Raw genomic sequence first — 13,476 nt, forward strand, 5'->3', positions numbered from 1 at the left:
TATGAAGTGACATCTCACATTAATGTCTCTTCCACTTCATGGATGCACTACATTGTTAGATATCTAACTTATTATTTCTTGAATAACTATTGACTGGGGGTCTACTTTGAGCGAGGGACTGACTACGGTGCTCCGCTGTGGTCACCTTTTCACTACCAGTGACCACACGGAGATGAACACTCTGGGGGTACACATTCTACACTGAGTTTAAAATCTAAGAAAAGGGGCTGGTTCAGAGTCGTTATCACATGACATTTTATTGAACTTGCTCATCTCAGAGAAATCTCAGGAGAGGGTTTTCTTTGTTTTGTTTTGGGTTTTTTTTGCCTTCAGCAGTATCCAGGAATAAAAATGTAAAGGCAGTGATTTTGGAGAAGAGGAAAAGAAAATGGAAGTTTTAATGTCTCTAAATGTCTCAACTGTGAAGTGTTCGAAGAGGCAGTCTTGTCTCTAATTCTGAGCTCAGGAAAATGGAGATAAAATTTCTGAAAATGCCCGACTGTGTCACCGAGCATGCAATTTCAAAGTTCTATCTAGGTCCAGTTCACTTCCAAATAACTGACTCTAAAACCCCTCATTGAATGAAAAAGATTCTAGGATCATCAAGAGTCATTTTCTAAAATTATTTCTTCACAGTGAGTATTTGTTTATGCCAGTACCTTAAAAAGGGAAAACTATAAAGTAGATCATGTTTGGAATAAAAAAATACATTTTCAAGTTTCACTACAAATTACAGTCCGATGGCTTCCCACCATAAATTCTGTTTTCACCGCTAGCCGCCTTCTTTCTTTCTTTCCTTTTTCTCTGCCCACCCCTACCCCTATATATGTGCTTTAAGGAGCTGAGAACAGATCTTTTTATTTTCTTCATTGACCCTGACTGGCTTAGTAATGATCCAAATTAGTTATCTTTTACTTTGCCTCATCTACCTTTGAGCATGTGTTTTCCTGATACTCTGAGTTTCCCAATTTAGGAATTTAAGTCCACCTTAGTTTTGGAGGGTCCTGAAGTCAGTCAGCTCCCCCCACCAACCCATGCACGCACACATGCGCACCCCACTGAAGTTTCAATTACGCACTGGTTATCACCCAGTGGCACGTATCTCTTTGGTTTGGGAAGCTTTTAAAATAGAGAAAAACGGTTCCTGAGAGTCTCCAGCACTCTAGGAAAGCCCTAACAAAATAAAAAAATCTTGAATGGCAGGCACCTTAAAAATGCCCAGAGAAGACTCTAGATTTTAAAGGGTCCCCTATGAGATAGGAAACAGTATTAAGAATTCAAGGATGGGGACGTCCCTGGTGATCCAGTGGTTAAAACCCTGCGCTCCCAAGGCAGGGGGATGGGTTTGATCCCTGGTCAGGGAACTAAGATCCCTCATGCCACACGGCACAGCCAAAAAAAAAAAAAAAAAAAAAAAAAGAATTCAAGGACGTTAACATGCTCATCTCAAACACAGAAAGAAAAACTGTATTGCATATACTTGAATAAAAACATGAAAGTTCTTCTGCTTTGTTTCTGTTATAAGTTTCTCAGAAACAGGAAGGAATTCTCCAAGTTGGAGCCAAGTGTTCTGCCACTGTATGGAACAGAAGTCTCAGAGCACAGAAGAAACTCAGATTTCTCAAATGAAAGTTTTTCTTCCTAAAGCTACCTTTTAAGCCATCTTTGTGGCTTTATGGCTCTACTTGTCTGCCAGCAAAATAAATTTTAGTTTCTACAAAGGAATTGAAGTTGTCGATACTAACTTTACTATCAAGCAGTTCATGATGTTCTGATGTCCTGAATTCCAGGTGTCCTGCCACTTGAACAAATTTGAAAACCACCGAGTTAGATGGCTTTCTAAACTCCCCCTCCCCGGCCCATGAAGCAAGTACCACGATAGAGTTCCATCACATGTTCACTGAACGTTCCCAGATGGATGCAAGAAAAAGACATCCCAGTTTGCAGGAGATACTTTTCCTCCATTCAGCTGGAGGGGAATCTGGGCCAGAACGAAAATGAAATGGGAGATGTGAGTCTCTGGGTCCCACTTCTCCTATGCCTCTCACAGACTAAGCATCTCTCACCTCGAATGAAAGTGTACCGTTTAACGGTATGCATGTTTCAAATGACACAGACCTGGAACACAAGCCAAATGCTTCTGGTTCTTGACCAAAGATGGTCAACTATGTGTATCTCACAGGAAGTTCTAAGTAGCAAAATGGAAACAAGCTTTCTATATTACTCTCCATTCCTTCATCCCGTTTTAGAAAACCAACATGGGCTCATAGTTTAAGATTTCTAAGAAAGGCTCGACTAGAAGTGAAAAGGATAATGTACTATATCCTCTCCAGTAGTTGATCAGAAGTGGATCCTGGCTAGCAGCTCCCTGGTCTCAAGACCACACCCCTCTACCTGTGGTCCAGACCCATCCAGTGTCTGAAGGCCTCGTGGCAGGAATGGGCACGTATGCATCAGCCTGGCTTCTAAAAACCCACAGACACTTAAAGCTTACAGTCATGAACAATGGGTCTCGAACTGAAATTTCTAAAAATAACTTTTCATTCTTTTAAATAAGGCATACAGAAGAAAGACTTTTCAAAAATCAAAAATTCTACTCTTGGGCTTCCCTGGTGGTGCAGTGGTTGAGAGTCCACCTGCCGATGTAGGGGACACGGGTTCGTGCCCTGGTCTGGGAAGATCCCACATGCCGTGGAGCGGCTGGGCCCGTGAGCCATGGCTGCAGAGCCTGCGCGTCCGGAGCCTGTGCCACAACGGGAGAGGCCACAATGGTGAGAGGCCCGCCTACCGCAAAAAAAAAAAAAAAAAAAAAAAAAATTCTACTCTTGAGAAAGCACAGCCCATGTCAAAGTACATCTTCTAGTCAGGATGCAGTAGATACCAACTGAGATCAGTAAGCCATCAATGCCAATTCCCAGAGCTCCCCACCGAAACACACATGCTGCCAGCACAGGACAGGCTGGTGTGTTTAATTGGCTCTCTTGACGAATGAAATACACACACACACACACACACACACACACACACACACACACAGCTACTCTGGCAGTGCTTTATAACTTAATACATAGACTCAAGTTACAGAGGCTTCCTATTCAAACAAAATGCAGCAAACTACAAAGATAAGCAGGAACCCTCTAGATTCTCCCTTCCTTGCCTCTCATTTCTTTCCAGGAATCTGACATATCTTAAGGCAGAACACCCAGTGAGAGCAAACTTCTGCAGAAAGGCTTTCCTTTCTGCTGCTCCTGTTTTCCCAGGTACCTGCTTAGATAACCTCTGATGTGTCCTAACAATTTTCTTACTTAGACCTCTTCCCGCCCCTCGAACAGGAAGCTGGGAATAATTTAGGTGACTGATACTTTTCAAAAGCTAAGTGCCGACCTCCAGTCCAGGAAGACTGAATATTGGAAATGTGTGGAGTTCCACTCCGTACGGCTCCTCCGAAGGCAGAAATCCAGACCCGCTTACAGGAGAGGGGGTTTCTGAGGTCTCTAGAAATCTGGGTCAAAATGGGCATCCCTTTGGCAAGCTTGAGATGTCACCCTGTTGTCATCCAGGGTCCTCGGCTTATAGTAACACTGCCCTTAGCATCAGTATGACTGATGGGGCCGGGGCGAGAGCAGGATCACAACACGATTTCTAGACTCCTATGAAAAACGCGGATTACAAAATAACCAAATATTGATATATAGGGATTAGGAACCAAGTCACTGTCTTCAAATTGAGCTCAATGGTTTTATAATCACATCAGAGTGACAAGGAGTTTGTCAGTGGCGTGCAGCTCAAAATGCTAATTGCAGGCTAGAACGGGCCATTGGCTGAGCTGCTGTTGAATATTAATTAAGTAATCGTAACTGATTTGTATACTGCCCTCATCTAAATTTACGGCAGCACGCCCGCTAATAATCCCGTTCATTCTCACGCCGTGGAGTACAGAAATCACGTTAGTATTTACTTTTGTAAATGGAGCTGTTGTAGTAAACCGTGTATGAATAAGAGCCATTTATAAATAGAAAGTGGTAACACGTTCGCATGCCTTCCAGGAAGATGACTGAGGGCTGTGTTAAAAAGACATGGATTGATATATTAGGGCAAAATGTTTCAAGAAATGGAAGTGACAAAGACAACAATAGAAGAAAAGGTCTGTGGGCGTTGATGGGCTTTTCCTCAAAGAGGAGGGTCTGCTAGAAATAATGCGGGGGTCCCACTTAGAAAAGAGCCCAGTGTAAGTTCTGAGCTGAGGTGTTTCACATGCAACCACTCACTTGCGGTTGAGTTTCCTTTACTGCATGTTAAATGACTCTGTTTGTAAAACTCAGTTTATACTTGGAGTATCTTTTCAGGAGGGGATCTTCTAGAAGAAAGAATTGAGGGCTGTGTTTCTCATTTGCATATTCTCTAAACCATCAGAGAGACACGGGATCTGACAAATACCAATGTCCTTGTGGGGATAACCTAATGGCATAATTCACATCAGGGCTATCCTGGAAATCCTGGGACAGATGGTTGCCATAACCTGGATCAGTGGGGCTTGTCAGGTGTGAGGAGGAGATGATGGGAGGAAGGGAAGAGAAAAGCGAACAAAATTATGTTGAAGCTGAGTGGGGGGGGAGGGGTGACAGAGCAAAGAGATATTAAATGAGGAGAAAGTGTCTTGAAATATTTTGGATCTCACATGGGTAGGAGAGATGTGCCGTTCAAGTCTCGTTACAGCTGGAAGTGACAAAAATCTGATTTCTGCAGTGAGAATTTGATTGGAGGATACAGACTGCCTGCAATTAACATCTTAGGAAGGTGGGAGAAAATTAACAAATTATATCCACATCAGTGGTCTCAAGGCAACATCCCTCCTAGCTAGATATTAAGTTTGCCAAGAAACCCTTGCAGATACCCTGAAGTACTGGTAACGCTTTCCAGGAGATAAGAGAGGAAAAGGTCACTTCATAAACCACATTTTGACAAGACTGAGAACCTGAACAGGGCAGTTTGTATGTTCCAGCTGGTTTTAAGGAAGTGAGCTCTGGGCAGTCCTTGCCAACACTCCCAGCTGTTACCCAGAAAGAAGGCTTTGAAGTCATCTCCCGTTTAGTTAGGACCCTGGCCTGGAATGTTCTCCATTTCTGGACTGAGGCTTCAGGAACTCTTCACCTTATCTTGCCGCTGTTTTAGAGCCCTGACACAATTCCTCACTGACTGGGAGGGTTAACGGGGACAGGATGGTCCAACTTATTTTGGGCAGGAGCTAGGACAAGGGAATTCACATTTTATTTGTTGCACATATGATTCAGTATCTGTATCGTAAAATGGTCTGGTAAAAACCTTTTGGCAACTACTTATTTCATTAACATACTGACTGCTAGTCAGGCTTTTGCTGTAAGAGTCTTATTTTAAGGATCTAGTGAGGTATTACGTGCTTCTTCACTAAACAGCCCCAGATTGCCGTACTTTTTAAATACCTGGGACCATCTGGGGAAAAAAAAGTTGATTCAGACATCACACTATCAACCAGGTTAAATTCCAAATGATTTAAGAATTTCACATTAAAATTTGAAGCCATAAAAGTACCTTAAAAAAAGTAACCTCAGAATGGGGAAAGATTTTCTAATGACGACTCAAAACTCAGAAACCAAAGAAGAAATTTATGGATAAATCCAATTATATCAACATAAAAGAAACAGCATAAACACAGTTAAAAGGCAAACCACAAATTAGGAAAAAAATATTTGCAACCCATATTGCTGACAAGAGAGCTCTCTCTTAAATAGAAAAAGACCGACAATGCAAAGAAAGAATGAGCAAAAGATAAACAATTTACAGAAAAAGAAATGCAAATGGCACAGACATATGAAAGATGTTTAGCCTCACTTACAATAACAGAGAACACTTTATTAAAACTACACTAAGACACCATTTTTTTTTCACCTATAAGGTTAGCAAAAATGCCGAAGTTTGACAACACACTGTGCTGGAAAAGCTGTAGGGAAATAGGCAGGCTCGTGCATTGCTAGTAGAAGCCCACCTTGGTGTCTCCCCAGGGAGAGCAATGTGGCACCATCTATCAAAATTACAAATGCATGTAGCTCGTAATACAGCCAATTTCTTGAATTTATCCTACAAATAGACTCATCCACTTGCAAAATAACATATAAAGTTATTCACCACACTATTGTTTGTCGTAACGAAAGACTTGAGAACAACCAAAATGACAGCCACAGGAAACTAGTTAAACAAATCACAATACAACGATACAAAAAAATATCGTGCTCCTGTAAAAAAGAATGAGAAAACTATATACGCATAGAGAAAAGTCACGTTACGTGAAAAAAGAAGGTTTATGACAGTGTATGCAGTATTTTCCTCTGTAAAAGGAGATAAGGGGATATAGGTTCATACACACACACACACATACACACTCACACACTCACACACACACATACACACTCTCACACTCACACACAAACACACACACAGAGCAACCTTTAAGAACAGACAATTACCTAGTAGTAGTAGTGGTTACCTGTTCATGATGGGGTAGGAAGCAGAGTTTGGTGGGTGGGTGATGGCATGGAGATCTCGGAGTATATATAATTTTACACTTTTTGACTTTTGACCCGTGTCAAGTATTACCTATTCAAAATCCTAAAAATTGAAAAATCTACAACTTTTTTGGAAAAGTAAATACTTGGGTCTGATTTTTATTGTTTTTTCTTCCCCCTTCTGGGGAGATAATCAGCGATCCCTTCTTACAGCCTTGGTCCTGCTTGGTGATTCTGTGCACCCTTGGACTACACTGACCCTCCCTCCCTCCTGACGTGGGAGAGGAGTGGTTAAGGCCAGTGAGGTTAGACAAAGGGGCCAAGAGGAGCAGGGCCCCCTGTCCCCTGGAAGGCTTCTTATAGAGCAGCAGAGGATGCAACTGGGTCAGGGGGCTCCACAAAAGCTCCTGGGGATAGAGTAGGGGGAGGGGAGGGGAAAGTGGGCTGGCTGGAGGTCTTCAGGACACAGAACCCTCAGGAGGAGTGAGGAATGGCAGGCTCTGGAGGGAGAGAGTATGGCAGGGTAGCCAGCAGGGAAGAGAGGAGACTTGAGAATAGGTCTTTACCAGGCCCATATCTTCACCATGGAGTAGTCAGCACAGCACATGGGGCAGTGAGGAGAAGCAGCATCACTAAGGACTCAGACCACAGGGGTGGCAGTCCCCATTCGGCCACCTGAGCAGGGTGGCCCCGACAAGTAACTTCTCAGAGCCCCAGTTCCCTCATCTTCTAATGGGGTAATAAATTTCACGCACTAAGCATTTTACACCTATTACCTCATTTACTCTTCACAGCCCCGCGACACGGAACAATCACTAGACCCATTTTCTAGATGAGTCAGTTGAGGCTCAGAGGGCTTTGGGAAGTAACTCAAGGTCACAGAGCCAGGAAGAGGTAGAGCTGCAGTGAGAGCTCACAACTCCCTGAGCCAAGGTCTGTCTTAGTTGCTAATTCTATAAAAAAAAGTAAAGTCAAAGACATAATTCACAAGTAGGTGAATTCTATAAATACTTGTAGTTTCCCAAGATAGTTCTCAACTTCTAGACCTACATAAAACTGTGCTTCCCCCAAGCTTCTGGCACTCAGAAGTACAGAAGATACCAGAGGGACTGAAGTGCTTTATAACAAAACATAGCCTCTCAGGATCTAAAATATATCTCTAACGAGCACACTCCCACATTTGGGGCCAAGTACAAAAATTAGACTTAGTAACAGTCTAACAGTCCACTTGGCTATGGCATCATTTCTGGAAAGGACTTAGAAATTGGAAGAGCATTCATCTTTGTGCCATCCACGAGGTAATGCTGGCTTTTAAAAGTGTTACAGTCAAAACCACATTATATTTATAATGAACTGGGCATAAAAGTTAGGCATTTAATTGATGTTCAAGGTCTCCCTCTTAAGATTAGATCTTTGAATTGAAAGCTTGTGCAGAGGGGTTTCTCTTTCAGTTTTTACCCTTGGAGTGTTGAAAATGTGATTCAAAATTGAAGACTTCAATAAGTAAAAAGAGATCACAGAAAGAATAATTACATTACCAGAGTCAGCACTTACTGCCTTTCTCTAAAAGGCCAAAATTGCACCGTTGACCTTAAAAGAAGATGGATCATAGAATTTCTCATTAATCTTCCATAATTCTTATACTATACCATCTTAGGATAGGTATACATCTCATAGGTATCCCTGATTATAGTGGGTGGATATCTACAATTTCATCTAATAATCTGATTTACCCACAACCAATGGAGACAAATAATTCCATGTAAAAATTCTAATGTAAATTCAATAAATGGGTTCATTGAAAGTGATAAAATATTAATTAGTGAATTATCCTAATTGGCCATTTAATATTAAAGTATTAATTACCATATCAAGCAGAGTTTGCCTAGATAAGCCTTACAAAAGTATTATCAAGGGCTCATGTGTGGTGATTAAAATTACATAATCCCGACATCTAAAGGTTTATTACAAATCTTTCCAGGACAATAATTTTTTCAAGTATTCAAGCTATCTAGAACTTTTACTTATTTTCTTTTTTTATTTTTTTTCCTTGCGGTACGCGGGCCTCTCACTGTTGTGGCCTCTCCCGTTGTGGAGCACAGGCTCCGGACGCGCAGGCTCAGCGGCCATGGCTCACGGGCCCAGCCGCTCCGCGGCACGTGGGATCCTCCCGGACCGGGGCATGAACCCGCGTCCCCTGCATCGGCAGGCGGACTCCCAACCACTGCGCCACCAGGGAAGCCCTACTTATTTTCTGAAATCTTAGCCTGCTTATGGAAAACCACATGATGTAACCCCACTTACTTGTTCTTCCCTTCCTAGTCGTCTTCTTTAACTCTTCTATAAATTTAGGTTTCTACAAGGTATTTTTCACTTATAAGGCTAAATGCATGCATAAACTGTTGTTTTTAAAGCTCTCCAACATGCAAACATCTGAAATTTCAGAAAGAAAATGGATGCAACAGACATACAGACACATAAACACAGAACACACCCCCATCCTAGAAACAAAAAACATCCCCCCCAATGGCAAAATCAAGCAAAGCAAGCACGCACAGGACATACATTTCGTTGCTACCAGCTACCTGCAAGCTGCATTGGTATTTGCAAGTCATACTTTTGGGAGCCGGGGTAGAACAGGTGAGTTTCAGCACCGTGCTGTCTAGAGGGCTTTAATCCCCATGGCAACAGAACAAAAATCCGGCAAGCCAGTCCCGCCAAAGAGACCCCCCCCCTTAAGCTTGACTGCCCCTCACCTGCTCCCCTTCTCTCCTCTCTCCCCAGACGAAGGCACTTCATGGAAACGTCTGGGAAAGCCCTTGGACTTTATTTTGTTACACCCTCTAAATGGACAAAAAACAAAAGAGAACAGGTGTAGCAGACAATACTTTCAAATGGCCACCAAGAGTTCCACCGATTCCCCCCTCCCACCTATCACAGACAAACCCCACCATCAGGCCTCACTGGGGGGATGTTCCATAGGGAAAGGTTACACACAATGCTATCTGGGCTTGTTAAGGTCTTTTATGCTGAGATAAGAAATGGGAAATGGGAACTTTGCTCTTAAAAAGCTGTCTTTAGGTATTAGAAACCTCTATCACCCCTGGTGTTAATGGAAGGTAAAGAGATCACCAACTTTGGCTGCATGAACACAGCCTGAAGGGGGCTAGTGCTCCACAGCTAGCTGGGAGGGAGTCCGGGAAAAAGTCTGGAGCTGCCGAAGAGGTAAGAGACCATTGTTTTGGGGTGAGTGAGGAGAGGGGATTCAGAGCACCGCCTAAACGAGCTCCAGAGACGGGCGCGAGCCGCAGCTATCAGCGCGGACCCGAGACGGGCATGAGACGCTAAGGCTGCTGCTGCAGCCACCAAGAAGCCTGTGTGCGAGCACAGGTCACTATCCACACCTCCCCTCCTGGGAACCTGTGCAGCCCGCCACTGCCAGAGTCCCATGATTCAGGGACAACTTCCCCGGGAGAACGCACAGTGCACCTCAGGCTGGTGCAATGTCACGCCGGCCTCTGCCACCGCAGGCTCGTCCCGCATCTGCACCCCTCCCTCCCCCCGGCCTGAGTGAGCCAGAGCCCCCGAATCAGCTGCTCCTTTAACGCCGTCCTGTCTGAGAGAGGAACAGATGCCCTCAGGCGACCTACATGCAGAGGCGGGGCCAAATCCAAAGCTGAACCCTGGGAGCTGTGCCAACAAAGAAGAGAAAGGGAAATCTCTCCCAGCAGCCTCAGGAGCAGCGGATTAAATCTCCACAATCAACTTGATGTACCCTGCATCTGTGGAACACCTGAATAGACAACGAATTATCCCAAATTGAAGAGGTGGACTTTGTGTGATTTTCTCTATATGGTTTTGCTTTTGACTATTTGTCCTAGGGTTCTGTCCTTTTTTTTTTTTTTTTTTTAAGTGTAGTTTTTTAGCACTTGTTATCACTGGTGGATTTGTTTTTTGTTTGGTTGCTCTCTTCTTTCTTTTTTATTACTTTTTAATTTTTTCTTTATTTTTAATAAATTTTTATTTTTTATTTTAATAACTTTATTTTTCTCTTTCTTTCTTTCTTTTTTTCTCCCTTTTCTTCTGAGCCATGTGGCTGACAGAGTCTTGGTGCTCTGGCCGGGTGTCAGGCCTGTGTCTCTGGGGTTGGAGAACTGAGTTCAGGACATTGGTCCACCAGAGACATCCTGGATCCACATAATATCAAACGGCAAAAGCTCTTCCAGAGATCTCCATCTCAATGCTAAGACCCAGCTCCACTCAACGACCAGCAAGCTACAGAGCTGGACACCCTACACAAAACAACTAGCAAGACAGGAACACAACCCCACCCATTAGTAGAGAGGCTGCCTAAAGTCATAATAAGGTCACAGATACCCCAAAACACACCACCAGACGTGGTCCTGCCCACCACAAAGACAAGATCCAGCCTCATCCACCAGAACACAGGCACCAGTCCCCTCCACCAGGAAGTCTACACAACCCACTGAACCAACCTTAGCCACTGGGGGCAGACACCAAAAACAACGGGAACTACGAACCTGAACCCTGTGAAAAGGAGACCCCAAACACAGTAAGTTAAGCAAAATGAGAAGACATAGAAACACAAAGCAGATGAAGGAGCAAGGAAAAAACCCACCAGACCAAACAAATGAAGAGGAAATAGGCAGTCTACCTGAAAAAGAATTCAGAGTAATGATAGTAAAGGTGATCCAAAATCTTGGAAATAGAATGGAGAAAATACAAGAAACATTTAACAAGGACCTAGAAGAACTAAAAAGCAAACAAACAATGATGAACAACACAATAAATGAAATTAAAAATTCTCTGGAAGGGATCAATAGCAGAATAACTGAGGCAGAAGAATGGATAAGTGACCTGGAAGATAAAAGAGTGGAAATAACTACCACAGAGCAGAATAAAGAAAAAAGAATGAAAAGAATTGAGGACAGTCTCAGAGACCTCTGGTACAACATAAAACTCATCAACATTCAAATTATAGGGGTCCCAGAAGAAGAAGAGAAAAAGAAGGGGACTGAGAAAATATTTGAAGAGATTATAGTTGAAAACTTCCCTAACATGGGGAAGGAAATAGCCACCCAAGTCTAGGAAGCACAGAGAGTCCCATACAGTATAAATCCAAGGAGAAACGTGCCAAGACACGTATTAATCAAACTATCAAAAATTAAATACAAAGAAAAAATATTAAAAGCAGCAAGGGAAAAACAACAAATAACATACAAGGGAATCCCCATAAGGTTAACAGCTGATCTTTCATTAGAAACTCTGCAAGCCAGAAGGGAGTGGCAGGACATATTTAAAGTGATGAAAGGGAAAAAACCTACAACCAAGACTACTCTACCCAGCAAGGATCTCATTCAGATTCGATGGAGTAATTAAAACCTTTTCAGACAAGCAAAAGCTAAGAGAATTCAGCACCACCAAACCGGCTTTATAACAAATGCTAAAGGAACCTCTCTAGGCAGGAAACACAAGAGAAGGAAAAGACCTACAAAAACAAACCCAAAACAATTAAGTAAATGGTAACAGGAACATACATATCGATAACTACCTTAAATGTAAATGGATTAAATGCTCCAACCAAAAGACACAGACTGGCTGAATGGATACCAAAACAAGACCCGTATATATGCTGTCTACAAGAGACCCACTTCAGACCTAGGGACACATGCAGACCGAAAGTGAGGGGATGGAAAAAGATATTCCATGCAAATGGAAATCAAAGGAAAGTTGGAGTACCAATTCTCATATCAGACAAAATAAGACTTTAAAATAAAGACTATTACAAGAGACAAAGAGGACACTACATAATGATCAAGAGATCAATCCAAGAAGAAGATATAGCAATTGTAAATATTTATGCACCCAACACTGGAGCACTTCAATACATAAGACAAATGCTAACAGCCATAAAAGGGGAAATCAATAGTAACACAAGCATAGTAGGGGACTTTAACACCTGACTTTCACCAATCTATAGATCATCCAAAATGAAAATAAATAAGGAAACACAAGCTTTAAATGATACATTAAACAAGATGGACTTAATTGATATTTATAGGACATTCCATCCAAAAACAACAGAATACACTTTCTTCTCAAGTGCTCATGGAACATTCTCCAGGACAGATCATATCTTGGGTCAGAAATCAAGCCTTGGTAGATTTAAGAAAATTGAAATCATATCAAGTATCTTTTCTGACCACACGCTATGAGACTAGATATCAATTACAGGAAAAAATCTGTAAAAAATACAAACACATGGAGGCTAAACAATACACTACTAAATAACCAAGAGATCACTGAAGAAATCAAAGAGGAAATCAAAAAATACCTAGAAACAAATGACAGTGAAAACACAATGACCCAAAACCTATGGGGTGCAGCAAAAGCAGTTTTAAGAGGGAAGTTTATAGCAATACAATCCTACCTCAAGAAACAAGAAACATCTCACATAAACAAGCTAACCTGACACCTAAAGCAATTCGAGATAGAAGAACAAAAAAACCCCAAAGTTAGCAAAAGGAAAGAAATCATAAAGATCAGATCAGCAATAAATGTAAAAGAAATGAAGGAAACGATAGCAAAGATCAATAAAGCTACAAGCTGGTTCTTTGAGAAGATAAACAAAATTGATAAACCATCAGCCAGACTCATCAAGAAAAAAAGGGAGAAGACTCAAATCAATAGAATTAGAAATGAAAAAGGAGAACTAACAACTGACACTGCAGAAATACAAAGGATCATGAGAGATTACTACAAGCAACTATATGCCAATAAAATGGACAGCCTGGAAGAAATGGACACATTCTTAGAAAATCACAACCTTCCGAGACTGAACCAGGAAGAAATAGAAAGTATAAACAGACCAATCACAAGCACTGAAATTGAGACTGTGATTAAAAATATTCTAACA

General features: G+C 42.1%; 1 protein-coding gene across 2 annotated transcripts in view; it reads right to left on the reverse strand.

Annotated features, from left to right (window-relative positions):
- The window catches only part of PTPRG (protein tyrosine phosphatase receptor type G), a gene marked incomplete at both ends in the record, with an annotated part of 742,222 nt that overhangs the window by 59,318 nt on the left and 669,428 nt on the right, over window positions 1-13,476 (reverse strand). The window contains one exon of one of the 2 annotated variants that reach the window (XM_079713342.1): window positions 9,296-9,382. The exons of the other annotated variant lie outside the window; for it this stretch is intronic. Coding sequence (XP_079569468.1) covers window positions 9,296-9,382 — 87 coding nt within the window. The remainder of the gene's footprint in view (window positions 1-9,295; window positions 9,383-13,476) is intronic. 2 annotated transcript variants of the gene reach the window in all.

Source organism: Hyperoodon ampullatus, assembly GCF_949752795.1.
Source record: "Hyperoodon ampullatus genome assembly, chromosome: 10".
Taxonomy (NCBI): Eukaryota; Metazoa; Chordata; class Mammalia; order Artiodactyla; family Ziphiidae; genus Hyperoodon; species Hyperoodon ampullatus.